This window comes from Gekko japonicus, unplaced genomic scaffold, assembly GCF_001447785.1.
Source record: "Gekko japonicus isolate JY-2015 unplaced genomic scaffold, Gekko_japonicus_V1.1 scaffold389, whole genome shotgun sequence".
Taxonomy (NCBI): Eukaryota; Metazoa; Chordata; class Lepidosauria; order Squamata; family Gekkonidae; genus Gekko; species Gekko japonicus.
Window position 1 is genome coordinate 1,089,248 of NW_015173685.1, and position 16,946 is coordinate 1,106,193.

Sequence of the window (16,946 nt, forward strand, 5' to 3'; positions counted from 1 at the left end):
TTGAGAGGAGAAGGGGAGGTGAGGGAAGATTGATAGATATGGGGTGGGTGCAGAAAGACAGGAGAGAACTTTGACAGAGAAGGGGGAGAGGGAAGCAAAGGTGGGGGAAATGCCCCCTCCCCAGAAGTTTCTTGCAGATCTCCCCTTGTTTTATTTTATTTTTATATAAGCTTCTCTTGAAACATAGCGAAAATACCATTTGCATTGCCGTGGATAAAGTGCTTACTAGAAGGAAGGGAAGGTGGGAGAGTCTCCAAAATGCAAACATTTTGCACATTCTCCATATCTAGGGGAATTCTTTTTGCAGGGGGAGGGGGGAGCCCCAGGTATATAGCCTGTTAAAACACTGCCCACTCACTCTTTGATTTGGCACCAGCTTGTACAAATTAAAAATGCCTTTTTCTTCTCTATTAAGTAAATGGAATCATTACGCTCACTACTTAATTAATCAAGCGTAGCTGCCATGCTTAATGAATCAGTTCTTAATATGAAGAGAATGATCTCGAATTGGAAACCTTTCTCCCGCGGTGCATTCGTTATCAAGCTTTACTTCAGCCGGTGGAAGAAATTAGATTACAAATGCAAAGGACAGCAAACAAAAAGGGTGTGTGTGTGTGTGTGTGTAACGGAAGCCACAGTCCCTTGAGGCTAGATCAGTGCATCAATGAAGCTTATCTTTACCCTCAAAGGAATTGTTTGCTGCATCTGCTCAGCTATCTATACATTCAGAAACACCTCCAGTTAGGATTCTCGAGACTGTACCATTTCAAACAGGTGTGTGGGGAGGTTCTATACTCCCAAATGGAATAGTAGCCCAAATGGCACAGATTAGCCTGGGCTTGGGAGTTAAGTAGGGTCAGCCACGGTCAGTACTTGCATGGGAGACCACCAAAGAAGATTCGAGTTGCTGCGCAGGGGAAGGCAAAGGCAAATCACCTCTGCCTGTCTCTGGCCTGGAATGCCCTGTGGATGGGCTCTTCTTTTTGTCAGTTGTGAGTTGATGGCACACTGTTCTTCTTCTGCATGTGGATAATTAACACCCTAGGGCAGGGGCGGCCAAACTCGCTCAACCTAAGAGCCACATGGGGGTCAATGTCAGATGTCGGAGTGCCGCAAGACAGGAACAAATGCAACCCACCCGTTTTTTTTTATTTTATTTTTAAGAGGTTTTTATTGGTATTCCAAAAACACACAATATATAAGAATGAAGCAGTAACAGTGTAGCTTCTGTACAGGTTAAGCCATCGTAAAAAGCAAAGCTGTTTCCACGTCACAGTGTTCAACACTATATATCATTGCCAGCCAGAGGTCATTTCGGAGGGGATCGCAGGGGATCGCAGTTCCCCCGGGTGAGGTACGGGGGGCACGGCACATGACGAAGCCCCACCCCCTGCTTCCGGCCACCCCGCTTCCGGCCCTCATTCAGCCAGGAGGAGGCAGGAGAAGAGGGAGGGTAAGTTGCTTTCTCCCTGCCTCTCCCCACCCATGCCTGCCTGGGGCCAGAGCCTTGCAGGTCCACCGCCAGGCCCCTCATGGGGCTCAGCAGTGGAGCTGCAAGGCCGGCGGCAGCCGGGACCGTTGGGGGCGGGGTGTGTGGCCTTATGACACACTTCCGGTGATGTCAGGGGGTGTGGCATATGCTAATGAGTTATGCTAATGAGTTCCCCTAGCTCTTTTTCTATGAAACGACCCCTGTTGCCAGCCTCCATGTGGGCTGCCGAAAATAAACTCCAAAGGGGTTAAAACAGATGTTGATAATGATATTTATTTATACAATGGGGTTTTTTTGGGCGGGGGCCTTCGAGAAGGCATTGAAAGGCAACGTGGCTTTCTTCCTCTGCTCCCTCCCCCCCTGAGGCCTACCCAGGGAGGGGAAGACTGCCTGGGGGAGGGAAGAAGGGTCGGGGGGGCTGCCTCCCCTTCGCTTCCCCAGCCGCCCTGCCCTGCCGGGGAGCCGCAGAAGACGTGCAACAGAGCTGCATGTGGCTCCTGAGCCGCAGTTTGGCCACCCTGGCCCTAGGGGAAAAGCTAGACTAGAATCCTCTTCCGGAACTGCTGGCTTTTTTAATTGGTTTTGATTATGAGGGGGTGTGATTCCTCCCCCATCTGAAATGGCTGAGTCCATGGAGCTCTCTATCACCATCATTTATCTGCATACGTAGATCAGCTGTTAGCACTAGAATAAGCATACTTTATTTTGATCTGGGAACAGCGTGATCTCACGTGCTTTAGACGGCTTCCACTCTCAGAGATCTCTCAGCCTGTGAGCAGCACAGGGACTGGGTGGGGCATAAATTGTGTCACTGCATCATGGCAGATTGTACCTATCACAGACCAAGAAAGGCAAATCCAGTTCCAGCTCCTGCCAACCTAGCAGTTCGAAAGCAAGAAATTGCAAGTAGATAAATAGGTACCACTTCGGTGGGAAGGGAACAGCGCTCCGTGCGCCTTGGTGTTTAGTCATGCCGGCCACATGACCACGGAAACGTCTTCGGACAGCGCTGGCTCTTCGGCTTTGAAACGGAGATGAGCACCGCAACCCTAGAGTCGGATTCAACTGGCTTTCGAGCAAGGGAACCTTTACCTTTACCTTTAAGTCCTTCTTTGCCAGAAAAGCGGTGTTTCTGAAGGGGATGGGTCTGAAGAAAATGGAGAAGGGGAAATATGGAGAAGGCACTGTTCCCTATCACCACCACCACCACCACCATGCCTTTGCCGATTTGGATCCATTTACATTACTGCTGAATAAAACCCCTGCAAGTTGAGAGTGTGTGCCAACAGGAAAACGAAGATCCTGGCCAGATGGATTCTGCAAAGTCATCAGTGGAAAGTTGGATCGTAGTGTTCACTCATAATGAAATGGGTCAGGAGAACTGGCTGTTCTAGAAAGGCACTGAAATACGTTGGTATCGTTTTGTTTTCTTTGACGAGAGAATGTCTGTTTGCATTGCACACTATCAACAACTAAAGGCATCGCCAGTATGTAAATCTGCTGTTATTGCCGTTCACCATTTCATATTCCCCAAGACCCATGGCTGTAATTCGTTTCTCCCCCTCCCCCTCATTAAATGCATCTCTGAAACTGATCTCCAAACATAGGCTTTAATGAGGAGCAGTCGCAACATATTTCTCTTCTCATTTGCTCATGCTGTGTTGGCATCTCCTCTGTCAACAAAGAAGGACACTTGGCATGGTGTAATGGAAACATCTACCTAGCACCCAACCTTCCTACTAGGGTTGCCAATTCCACGTTGGGAAATTCCTGGGGATTTGGGGGCAGAGCCTGGGGGAGGGGAGTTTGGAGAGAGGGGGGAGCTCCACAGGGACATGATGCCACATAGGCCGCGGTCACACGAACCTCTTACCGCGCTAGTTTTCCCGCTGTTCTTCTATCCACGACATTTTATATCGCTTGGAGGTGGTCAGACCGTCCCTCTGTCTTCTGCTTCACTCACGCGAAGTACTGATCACACAGCGCACCGTCCCCACGGCGGCACGGTTTTTTTTTAAAAAAAACGTGCACATGCGCTTGGGCGTACATACAAACTAAAAAGACCAAAATAAAAGCTAGCGCCTGTTTGCACATGCGCATAACTTAAATCGGAAACACAAAAGGGGGGGTAACGCGGTCACAGCGGATTGCTGTCCAGATACCAAAACCGCGGATACAAAGTGCGAGATATCGGAAAAACACCTGTTCCAACGGGTGTCGGAAAACTCCCGGCCCCACCTGGAGGCTGACAGCCCTATCTCCTGCTCTGTAAAACCCTGTCTTTTTCACATTATCATGCAAGAGTGATATCTAAATGACAAGAACAGACAAGTAAAAGAAAGTTGCATGCCCTGGCAACTATGGACTTAGCATGAGCCACAGGGCCAGGGCCAGATATAGGGTTGCCAGGCATGGCCTAGCAACCACTAGGAAGTGGGTCAGTGTCATTGGTGCCATCTTGATGTTACTTCCAGGGGGAACCAGGAAGTGATGTCACACCTCTCTATGAATCACCAGAACCTCTATGGTAAAGCACAGAGTTTCCAGCAAGTCCTAGAGAGGACTGCCATCACTTCTAGGTTTTCCCTGGAAGTAACATCAAGATGGCACCAATGATAGTGATATCATGCCATCAGGCCAATAGCCATTTTTTTGTTGTTTCTTTTCTTGGGGGCTTGGCAGACCTAGTGTGGTCCCAAATTACGACGCTACTCTAGCTGTACAGTAGATAGGTCAGAGAAGATTGCCTTGAGTCCCGGCAAGTAAGGTGAACTGTAAATATAAAAATGGGGATTCAAAGGGATTCTAGATTGCTTCTAGACTGGTTTTTCTTTGTCTTCATTGACTTTTCAGCAGGTGGGTTGTGATCATACATTGACCTAAACTGGACTGCGTCAGAGGCTGTGGGACTCCAATCTTTTCTTTTTTTAAATGAAGTTTATAAAAAAGGAGGAGAAAGGAGGAACGAAACCACATCTATTAAAGTATTCTAATACAGTAGTCTTCAGCCCCTGTATTAGGTAACAGAACATCACCTGCTGGACTGTTAGCCCCTGTAGAGCCCTTTTTTCTGTCTTTGCTTTTTGGAAGGACCTGTTGCTACAACGCAAGAGTAGAAAGCAGGAGCCCCAGACACCACACCTCCTGCACTTCTTTGCATGCAAGCTGAGAGGAGTGGCAGGATGGTGAGGCAAGGTCATTCAATGGCAAAGAGGATTTCCCCATAAGAGCAACCATTGGCTTGTTCCTTTTCCGGTGCTCAGCTCGTATTTGCTGTCCCCACCTTTCTCGGTCTGCTGTCCACTGCCCTGGCCTTGACACCACTGAGGTCATAACACTGGCTTCCCTCTCTTTCTATCATGTGTTTTCAGCTTTGCCACTTAGGACACAGGGCTGCAAAGATTTAAGACTGCTGGTCTATCACATAGACACTCAACGGGTGGATCCTCATGACACACTACTAGATTTTGCATGTGTCTGAAATGGGTTGCACCAGAAGTAAAGGTACCGTACTTTCAAGGGGGAGTGGTTAAAGATGAGGGAAAAGAGACCTTGTCAGTCTGGTCTACAATGTTTGTGTTCAGGTGATGGACTGTGGTCCAATGTTGACTTATGCCCAGACATAAGGCAAGTTGTGCCAATGGTATGGATGCTGCTGCCATTTTGATAGGGTTTTTTTTAAGAGAAAGAGAAAACCTAAGAAGAAAAATGGAGCAGAGGCGAAATAGACTCGGAGGAAAGAGAAAATGAGATGTTGGACTTACGTTGCTCTAACAAACTGGACCACAGAGCCTTTGAGATGGCTCAATAAGATGTTGTGTGGACTCACTGGAATTCTGCATTTCATGTATTTGTATTTTATTGATTTTGTATTGACTTTTATTGTCTCTTACTATTTTTAACTGACTTCACTGTACCTTATTAGCCATGTATTGATTTTCTTTCATCATATTGTATAGTAAACTCTTTTGAGAACTTTTACTTGAAAGTCTATTTATACATACAATTAACTACATAATTTTAAAAAGCATTTTAAATGGTTGGTGCTGCAAGTGGATCCTGAGTTTTTGAAAGATTAAGGTCTATCTGGTTAACAGACAAAAGCAAGATCAGATGAAATGGTAGTGAGAATTAAAAATCCATCGAGCTACCTATGTATTCTAGGTTTCCTGGTACCATTAATGTGTCGATGTTCTCTGTTTTCCTAACAGACCCTGCAGATGGGAATCAAGCACTTTTCAGGACTGTTTGTGATGTTATGCATTGGGTTTGGTTTATCGATTCTCACTACCATTGGGGAACACATAGTATACAGACTGGTGATCCCACGAGTTAAGAAGAAATCCAGAATGAGATATTGGCTCCACACAAGTCAGGTATGTATTCTGGCACCACAGAACAACCTCACAATGGAATGGCTCCTCCCCCCAAAATGGATTGAACTGCCCCCCAAAACAAACTGAAATGGATGGTCTGAGTATATGGGAATTTAAAAGCCAGTCTCCTAGTGAGACCGAGAAACAGAATCAGTGGCAGGCAGGGGTCATTTCATAGAAAAAGAGCTAGGGGGACTCATTAGCATAACTCATTAGCATATGCCACACCCCCTGACATCAGGGGCCCGGCGGTGGACCTGCAAGGCCAGCGGGAGTGCGAGGAAGCCCCGCCAAGGCCCTCCCTGGCCCCAGGCAGGCAGGGGTGGGGAGAGGCGGGGAGGAAGCAACTTACCCTCCCTCTTCTCCTGCCTCCTCCTGGCTGAATGAGGGCTGGAAGCAGGGCAGCTGGAAGCAGGGGGCGGGGCTTCGTCATGTGCCCCGCCCCCTGCACCTCATCCGGGGAAACACAGTTCCCCCCGAAATGACCTCTGGTGGCAGGGCTATGCAAACGAAGGAGTGGAGTTAGACAGGCAATCACAATGAGTTCCATATAGCCCTGGCAAAATTCTACAGGACAGAGTAAATGGCCTACAGTCTGGATCACCGTTAGTAGGGTAAACTTCTGTCACTGGGGCCGAGAAGTGGGTTAACCTGCATGGCAGGAGCCCCGGATTCACCCTGTTCCTTTCTCTAATATAAGTAAGAAGCTGCTATTCATTTTACATGGGAAAACGAAGTATTGCACTTTGGAATAACTTGGAAGCAGAGTCAAGTTACTTGCTTCTCCAGATGCAGGTCGCTGAGCCTCCATCAGCAGGGACACAGTATCACCTAAGGATCCATGCAATATACAATCCCTCTGTAGATACAGAACCATCATCATGATCATATGCACTTTTCTAAGTACTGGTGAAATCGTTTCAAAGAGTACTTATCCTAGATTTTATTACTGGGATCTTAAGGAACAGCGTGTGGAGGGAGAGTATCCCATGTTGCTCTAAGCATGGAGCAGTGTGGATCAAGTATAATCAGTGGCCTTGTTGGCTGTTGTTCTTGTTAACAAAGGCTTTTAGTTATTGTGAAGAATGGGCTGGGGGCAGAGCAGCTCTCAGATAAAGGAACCCTCTCAAGGGGCCTGGGTGGCTCAGGGGATTGATAACAGCGATGCACACTGATGGGAAGTCAGCCTTTCCCCTCGTGCTAGTGGTTTTTACCCTTTCAGGGTCCATTTGAAAAGAAGTCCTTGCAATTATTAAGCACATAGACAAAGAGACAGCGGGAAACGGGGTTCTTATTCATCCAGCGCCTAAGATCTGGAGGTTTTCAAGTGTGTAAATGTATATTAATTAAGCCCCTTGGCTTATCCAAAAATAGACCTCACACGGCTTTCTTCAAATAATTACTGTAGCATCTCTTTCAAGGTAGCAGAGGGCAGTTTGTGGGACTCTGCTCTCTGGCACATCTGGCTCCCGCGTTAAAAACTGAGGATAAATACCCAAGTCCTTCTGTACCTCAGTAAACAGGAATAATTTGTTATGTTCACAGAATGCTCACAGTTCCTGGTGTGCATTGTACTAAAGAGTCTGTCCGACCTCCCGCAGGGCTCTTTTTGTAGCGGGAACTCCTCTGCATATTAGGCGACACGCCCCTAATGTAGCCAATCCTCCAAGAGCTTACAGTAGCCCCTGTAATAAGAGCTCTGTAAACTCTTGGAGGATTGGCTACATTAGGGGTGTGTCGCCTAATATGCAAAGGAGCTCCTGCTACAAAAAGAGCCCGGCGCATCTATTTGAATCACACAACTGTGCCTATATCGCTTTGGAAAGATGGAGTTGTTCACTGTTAAGACTGGCATCCCCTGAATTCCCTACTTACCCTTGTCAGGAGCATGATGTAGAGAGATTCCCTCTTCCTGGCAGCAAATGCAACTGACATGCACTTGTGGTTAAGAAAACTCACCTAGGCCAACTCCAGCTTGGAAAATTCCTGGAGGTTCAGTGGTTGTGCATAAGGAAGGCCAGCAGCATTTGATGTCAAATGATGTTATCTTGAGATGGTAATGATAAGAAAATGATAAAATTGATGATGTAATGTAATGTAGAGCGGGGGGGAAGCATTGCGGGAAGCCACAAGAGGGAGAGGAGGAATGGGAATGGGGTAAACAATAGAAAGATGAAATGGTTAAATTTTAAGCTGCCATCTTCACCAGGGGAATTGGCCTCTGTAGTCTGGAGATCGGTAGTAATGCCCAGAGAATGCCAGGCTCCACCTGGAGGTTGGTAACCCTAAATCCATTGCATTGTGGCTCAGACAATATGAAGCGGCCTTATACTAAGGCCCAATCTGCATCTAGTAATTTGCTCCGTTGTTGTACCAAACCCAGGCTGGGACAGAAAAAGATGCGGCTCAAAATCGCATTAAAATACCCCAGGTTAATGCCGTCCTGACTGCAAAGTCTACCCTGAATGGCCATAAAATGCTCATAGATCTATGCAGACAGCCACCATAAAACCAGAGCTCAAATGAAGTGAAAGCAGCTGCAGTCTGACAATCACTTTGACAACCAATCAAAGTGAGAGTGGCATGCAATGTACCGGTAGATGGGAATTTCTGTTCCAGTGTGGGTTTGGTAAGACAGCAGAGCAAATGCTAGATGCAGATTCGGCCAATCTCAGTGGCCCACCTAACTTAACATGGTCTGTTGGGACCTGCAGCAGTCAGACTTCCTCCGCTTCCCTGCTGGATCCATTTTTGATGGGAAATGCCGGGAACTGTATTAGAGACACAGTGCCAGTGAGCTCTCAGCCCTCCCCACATAATGCAGCTGAGCACTGGTGGACACTCACCATGATACTAAACCCAGTAACACATCAGTGCAAAAAGTGCGATGAAAATACACAGAAAACCTGGATTGTGTTAATCCCCCAGAATTCAAGGGTAGTTTTTATACTGATGAATGTACTTCCCCCTTCTTTCCTCCAGAGATTGCACCGAGCTCTGAATAGTTCATTCGTTGAAGACAAACACCAGCCTAAAGCAAAGCGAGTTGAAAAGAGGTAAGAACAATCACTTTTTCAAAATCTGTTTACAGAAGAATCTCTGATATTAGTTCCCCAGACAAAAACACTTCTTTTATTAAAAGGAAGAGGCAGACAATAGGAAAGATAGCATTATACGAGGCAAACAAACAAAAGTGTTTACTATTGTGCTGGCCAAGTCGTAAATCATAAAGAACAGTTGTGCGTCTGCAATGTAACAGCAACACCAGGCACATCAGCTTTTGACACATCATTCCCCTGTCGGATCCCGCCATTGATATGACAGACAACAGGCAATCTCTGTTGTCAAGTGTGTGCTTCTGCTCAGCAGAGCCAAGAAGCTATTTTACAAACCCAAACTCACAGTGAAGTGGAAGTTGGAGGTAGCCCTATTGGTCCAAAGAAAAACTGAAAGCTATGTAATATTTTTAGTAAGACAAAGCAAAAGTATAACCTACAGGTTACAAGTATGTACAATAAAACCACCTTGAACCCTCTGATTAAATAGTACACAGTACGTAAATTAGGTAGGGCAGCCATGAAGGAGCTAGAAAAGATCATGAAGGGTAAGGATGTGTCCCTGGAGACCAAGATCAAGTTAATTTATTCCGTAGTATTCCCCATTACTATGTATGGATGTAAAAAATGGACAATGAAGAAAGCTTACAGGAAGAAAGTTGATTCCTTTGAAATATGGTGTTAGAGGAGAGTTTTACAGATACCGTGGACCAGGGCTTTTTTTGTAGAAAAAGCCCAGCAGGAACTCATTAGCATAATAGGCCACACCCAACAGCAGAAACCTATTAGCATATTAGGCCACCCCCCTGACAGCACAGCGCATTAGCATATTAGGCCACACCCCACATGTTGCCAGAAGTGTGGTCATCCAGCCACACCCACCTTTTGCTTCTTATTCTGTTTACTTTGTTGTCAAAACCCTGGGCTTTTTTTGTAGCAGGAATTTCTTTGCATGTTAGGTGTGAGCTGAGTCACAGTCTGCTTTCTTAAATGGGAAAGAAAAAGGCTTTATTATTAAAGATGAAATGAGAGAACATACATGGAAAACAGCAGTCAGGCCTGGTAGATACAGATCTAAGGAAAAGAAAAATGAATCATAAATCTAGCAAGGTTACTTACTTTGACAAGCCTTTATTGGCATACGTATACACATACAATAGGAGATCAGATTAAATATAGATCGGAAAATACACATCCATATAGGGTAGAAATGGAGCTACGGCGCAGAAAAACAGCATGAAAGCAGAAAAACCTAATGGTTACTTATCAGGTTACAATACAAGACAGTTACCTTAGATGGAGCAAACACACCCCAAACTTACCTGGTGCCCCTTTCCAGAGGAGTCTGGGTACCTACACAGATCACAGTATCCAGCCACAGTATGCAAAAAAACAACAACAAAGGAAGATTCCACCTTTTAACCTTTCTCTCTGCTTAGGTGAAAACCTCCCCCCCCCATCCAACGTTTTGAATCCTGCCCCTCATGAGATACATTCCAGGTAGGGTTGCCAGTCCACAGTTGGCAACAGGGGATCCCCCGCTTTTGTGGGCTCTTCCCCGCTGCCTGCCAGGTGGCCAGTGGGAGGCAATCCCTCCCTCCCGAAGAGCACATGGAGCGACGTGCCTACGTCACCCGGAAGTGACGTAGACACATCGGTGACCTTGGGGGGTAGATGCTCTAGTTTTTGGGCAAAATTGTATGGTTTGAAGTTGATTTTACCATAGAGTTTTGCCCAAAAACCAGAGTGTTGCCCCCCCCGACATGCCTACATCACCCAGAAGTGATGTAAGCATGTAAGCAATGTCACTGCAAGCAATGTCACTTCCAGGGGGGTGACGCTTCCAGCTCCCAGAGTGTCCCCCCATCCCCCTGCCAGTGAATCAAAGGGACCTGGCAACACTAACTCCAAGCTTTTGGCATGTAGTCCTTGTTCCAGGTTTTGAGGGGGGTTATGACCAGCATTCATCTCCACCGTTTAGCATGTTGACCAAATGGGCCTTTTTCCCGTTGAAATCCAATTCCTGTTTTTCCTGACTCTCCCTGGCCTTTCAACTCCTCACATGAAAATCAACAATTGCCATGGTTTCAGGGTCCCCGATCATAACAACTTCAGCCTCCGTGCCACTGAATTTTTAAAATAACAATGCTATTTACAGCATTCTGGAGTGGTTCTCCAAGAAGCTTACGTATACGAACAGGCACTGCAACATCCCATCAAATCTGACAGCTCTTCTTAGTTCTTCGATACCATTCCCACTGTGATTAATAATAATAGTTATCTGCCTGTGTCTTTCCATGGTTCTGCCTCTTTCATGCCCCCATAATGAACCTAGCTGAACTGAAGGGTGTGTTTTCAAAATCTGACAGAACTAGATCCTGAGGCCAACATAACTTTCCAGTTGCTTTTGGAGTACAAAGAAATATGCTACTTGAAACACAGCAGCCAAGGAGACTACAGAAGGGTAGAAAATAGTCATAAAAATACCTCCTTAATGTTTGCCATTTCTAATTGGAACCCTTCTGGCAACAAGCCTGTTCAAATCCGTTGTGTTTCCATTGTGGACGCATCTATAATGTCCATGGGGCCACGTTGCAGTAGCAGACCCCAGGCGTACAAGGAATTAACGGAGGCAGACAGCTCCCCTCAACCCAGTCCATTACGTGATAACACTCCTTTATTCCTTTAGATGGTTGCTGTACGGAAAACGGTAAGACATTGAGGAACGCTGGAAGTAACTTCTACTATATTATTAGTGTATTTCCCTGGGGGACAATAGACTGATACTTCCTTCAGTTATACGTTTCCCCGAAGTCTCTTTTTAATAATGTACCAGCACTGTGCCTTCTGACAGTTTTAAGTGCATCAGGATTTTCCATTCCTTTTTTTAAAAAAAGTGTTCTATATAACAATATAGAAGAAGAGATACCACACATCCCATAAGATTATATCAAATCAAAAGACACACAAGTCTGAGTCCTATCTCATAATTTAGGTGAAATTCCAGGACGCAATAAACATAGACCTATAAACCAGTTGGCTTAGATCTCATGTAATAAGGTAATCTTGTTAATAACACAGTTTTCCCGGTTCTGTGAAGCCACTCCATGGACGAAGGTGGTTCTAACTTATTCTGATCAGCAGCTATACAAAGCACGGCTGGGTCAAAGAATGTATAAAGACATAGCAATGTACAAAAACAGGTGAATTCTATAGAGTATTGTGTTGTTGTGTGCTTGCCAGTTGTGCATTCTTTTTAGACTGAGGGGCCCAAGGTTTCATATATGCCTACAGCAGAAGCAAAGACTCCTTGGCAACAGAATTGTTCACTAGCAGCTTGTAAGATCCTAGTAATTTAGGGCTCTTTTTGTAGAAAAAGCCCAGCAGGAACTCATTAGCATAATAGGCCACACCCAACAGCAGGAACTCAGTAGCATATTAGGCCACACACCTGATTATCATATTAGGCCACACCCCCATGTTATCAGAAGTGTGGTCATCCAGCCACACCCATCTTTTGCTTTTTATTCTGTTTACTTTGTTTGTTGTCAAAACCCAGGGCTTTTTTTGGAGCAGGAACTCCTTTGCATGTAGGGTTGCCAAATGTTAAAAACGTACCGGCGGGGGAGCGTCCTGCCGGTCCGGGAGCCTTCTGTGTATGCGCGCGCGCGCTGCCAGAGCATCACCGGAAGTGACGACATACGCTGGGCGGGGCCACGCCATTTGATGGGAAAACTCTTTGTTTTCCCCTCAAATGGCGTCGCCCCGCCCCCAGCGTGCGACGTCACTTCCGGTGACGCGCACGCCGGGGCAGGGTTCCCCCGGGCCCCGATTCCCCGGCGTCGGGGAACGGGACCTCTGGGGCGGGGGATTTCCGCCCTACCGGGGGAGTTGGCAGCCCTATTTGCATGTTAGGCCACACACCCCTAATGTAGCCAATCCTAATGAGTTCCTGCTGTTGATTCCTGCCCAAAAATAGCCCTGATTTACTATAATGCTCAACAGGTTTCAGACTGAAGAGTGGTGACATGGCCATCAGTATTCATTTTTGAGAACACTTTTATCCCCCCCCTTTCCTCAAGTAAGGTTACAGTTGCAGATCGAGGGTCTCCATGTGGACACCCATTGAGGCACTGACCAGATCAAAACTTCTGCAGCTTTAGCTAGGTTGCTAACTCATGTGCCTTCAAGGCCATGACCTAAAATTAGTGATACTGTGTGAGGACTAGTCAGCAAAAATTGCGTTGTGTTAACCCCAAGGGGGGAGGCATTATTAGACATTAACACTGCAGATTGCACAGGACTGGAGCTTAGATGAACACAGCCCATCAAGACATGAGCCACGGACCACCTGAAGGTTCCAAATGTTCTTCAAGGGTAGCCCTACATAGAGTCATGGCTATTTTTGGGCAGGAACGCACAGGAACGGAGTTCCATCTGGCTCCCAAGTTGACCACGCCCAGCAGGAACTCATTAGCATAATAGGCCACACCCAACAGCAGAAACTCATTAGAATTGGCTACATTAGGGGTGTGTGCCCTAACATGCAAAGGAGTTCCTGCTACAAAAAAAGCCCTGGGTTTTGACAACAAACAAGGTACAGAGAATAAGAAGCAAAAGATGGCTGGATGACCACACTTCTGGTAACATGGGGTGTGGTCTAATATGCTAATGAGCTATGCTCTCATGGGCGTGGCTGGATATGCTAATGAGTTTCTGTTGTTGGGTGTGGCCTATTATGCTAATGAGTTCCTGCTGGGCTTATTCTACAAAAAAAAGCCCTGCATCGAATACAGTTCAGTAGTCGAGACTCGAGACCAAGGGCTGCAAAAGTAAAGGTGTTGGTCTCTAAACTTCTTTTCCAAAGGTAAGGCATCATTCTTCATGTATGAAGAAATCCCGAGTTTTGTTTTGCCGTCATTAGGGTGTATTGGTTTTACATCTTGCAGCACGGCTAGGTGTGGACTAATCCACAAAAACAGATGCAATCAATCTGCTGCTTCAAGGAGCTGAAAGATCTCTTTTTTTGTTTGTTTTAGTTTCAGAAAAGAGAGGCTTAAGGTATTCACAGAACCCTGACATTTCCCCAGTTTAACCATTGAGTTTTGGGTGAACCTAGAGCTCACCCTGACACAATGCCTAACTGGAGATGCCAGGGACTGAACCTGGGATCTTGTGCATGCAAAACTGATGCTCTGCACTGAATCCGTCTCCCTCTGCTGCCTGGGAGTTGGCATCCCAGGTCCTCAGGATAACCCAGATGTAAGGTTGCCAGCCTCCAATTCCCAGCGAGGGTTCCCCTGCTTTGGGGGGCTCTGATCTGGGGAAGCCCCACCCACAAACAGGGATGTTGCCAGGTGACATCCCAGATGCAATGTTGTCACCCGGAAGTGACATCATCGTGTCAGGGTCGTTGGGGGTGACACTCTAGGTTTTGGGCAAACTCTATGGTTTCGAAGGCAAAAAAGGTAGGACCAGGCAACCCTACCCAAATGGATGAAATTTTGCACCATTAGTGTGTGTCCCCCCCCCCCCTTATTGGCAGCCTTGGCTACAAAACCAGGGAGAGGTTTTTCCTTCTACTTCTTTATTCCTGGCAAAACATAAGTGCGAACAGATGGCTGTCTCCTAACTCTGGGTGTGAATCCCTTGTGCAGGTCCAATGCGGGGAACAGCCAGCATTCGGTGTGGAACACGGCCAATCCAGGCAACTGCCATCGGAAGAAATACATCTGCAGTGAGGAGCAGCAGACTGAAGTGATCCTAAAGCAGCAGCAGCAGCAGCCGCAGGACATCTCCCTCCCCCCACTGAAGAGAGAGGCCCCAGCTTCCTTGACCACCAATGGGAAAGCAGAATCCCTTAACATGGCAAGGACCTCAGTGATGAAAGAACTCTCTGAGCTGGAGAAACAGATTCAAGTGATCAAACAGGAACTGCAGCTGGCCATGAGCAGAAAACTGGAGCTGGAAGAGTTTCAGAGGACAAACAGGACCGCCGAGTCCTAAGGGGGCCCACCTGGCCCCTTTCCTGTAACATTCAAAAACACACCTTTTTTGGGGGGTGGGTAATGCCAGAAAGTGGCTGCAGAAATCAGCAAGCAATATTTTTCTTCGTCGCCAGCGCCTTCCTGCAAAGGCAGCGGGCGGGGCTCTGAGCTCCTGGCTAGCTCCATCTCCATGGGAAGGCAGCCTCTCCATGACCTCGGCCTACGGGGAAACAGAGAGCCTCCACGCCACACGGCCTCCCGTTTTTCTCCTCACCACACTCAAATGGAATTTCAAGTTTTTAGCCCTTTCTGTGCATTGATTTTAAGAAAAGAGCGAGAGAGACTTTAAAATGATGGTTCCAAATTGTGTGTCCTGGTGATGCTTTGTGTGGATTTTGAGAGCTGGATTTGTTATGGCCCGGCTGGGGTCGCCTCCCAGATGGCAGATCCCAAGGCCCTGTTTGTGTTCTTATTCTCAGTTATTTTCTCTTTCACCAGTCTGGTCACTGGGAGAGACAGTGCCCTGGAAGAGCCAGACCAAAAGGATAAAAGTTTCTATGACCGCAAACAATGATCCACTCACTACACAGGACGAGAGGGAAGCCAGAGGGTATAGAATTCTGGACTCTTAGATATTTTCAAATGCTCCTGTATAAAATCTTCCTGGATGTAGTCAACTAGCCCATCAGGGAGAAGATGACGCTACACTTCTCCCTCTGGCGTTGCTTTCTACCTGCACAGAATGTAGTTGAATACATGCAAGACGGAGTGTTCAAATATAACCCCCTTTCATTTGGAAGGTGAAACTGTACAGTCCAGATTTCAGCACCCCATCATTTGGCATAATAGGTAAACCAATGGCCAAATGCAATATATATTCCTTTGAAAATTATGTTCTCCCATTTGTCTACTTATGGCGGGAAACCTCCAGTTAATGGCAGCCCTTGCCCACCTGTGCACACTTGATTAGAGGGAGGAAACGGGGGCCAAATGCGGTGGACATAATCGTCTTGGGGAGAAAAATTAAAAAGAAGACCTCGTCTACTTACAGGAAGCTGACCATATAGTGCCTGGAGATTCCTAGAGCACCCCAAAAGTGACAAGGGTAGCTCTGGGAATTACCAGAAACTCTTTATGTTACATTACCTTAAGAGTTTCGGGAGATTCCCGGAGCTACACTTGTCACCTCTGGGTAGCTCTTGGAATCACCAGAAGCTCTATGGTCAGAACTTCCTGCGAGTAGAAGGGATCTTATTTTTCTTTTTAATTTTTCTATCAGGATGCTTCCCCCTCACAACTCTCCAGACACTGACTAGCAACCCTACTCTCTCCCCATTTACCTAGTCAGAATTAGCTGCCAAGGCGGGAGCAGGGCCCTCTAAGGTTCTTTCCATTTGCAAATAATCTCCTGGCTACCTTTAGCAGGCCCTGTGCTCCCAACAGAAATAAGCAACAAAGCATTCTGTTCTTTTGGAAAACTACAGATGGTTTTAATCTGTTGCAGGGTCTTGATGGTGTTGCCAGTTCCCAGTCTCTCTCTCTCAATCTTTTTTGGCCTACATTTCCCAATCACACTCAAGGGACCTGATAGGCTGGTGGTGGGGAACTGCAGGCCCCTTGGTCACCCCCAAGCCACCCCTATGGCTTAATGTTTTTGGAGCGCAGTGGTATCCTTCAGTGAAATGTGTTGTGTGACTTGCCAGTGGTGGCTTGCTATCCAGTTGTAAATGTCTGTTCTTTATGCAGGTGCCATGCAAGCAGTGGGTTAAACAATATATGGTATACAAACACCTGACAAATCATCCCCCCCACCCCACTCCATCCCACCCTAACATGCGTTGCTGGTAGGGCCGTTTTCTTGGAGCTGTGTGATCCCTCCACTCTGTGGTTGCCCCCGCAGCTTGGTCAACCTGCACATTGTCCATCTCAGAGCTAAAAGTGGATTATGTACCAAGTTTGAGATGCCCAGTTGGTGGTAACCAGCACGGCATATAACCAAACCATCCATTGTTAAGACATCTTAAGCAGAGTGGCA

The 16,946-nt window shown here is 46.7% G+C and overlaps 1 protein-coding gene across 1 annotated transcript in view; it reads left to right on the plus strand.

Moving 5' to 3' along the window:
- GRIN3A (glutamate receptor, ionotropic, N-methyl-D-aspartate 3A) overlaps positions 1–14,930 on the plus strand; it is a 177,080-nt gene extending 162,150 nt beyond the window's left edge. Inside the window, exons 8-10 of the mRNA XM_015423090.1 lie at positions 5,704–5,868; positions 8,851–8,924; positions 14,582–14,930. Coding sequence (XP_015278576.1) covers positions 5,704–5,868; positions 8,851–8,924; positions 14,582–14,930 — 588 coding nt within the window. The remainder of the gene's footprint in view (positions 1–5,703; positions 5,869–8,850; positions 8,925–14,581) is intronic.
- The last annotated feature ends 2,016 nt before the right edge of the window (positions 14,931–16,946 follow it).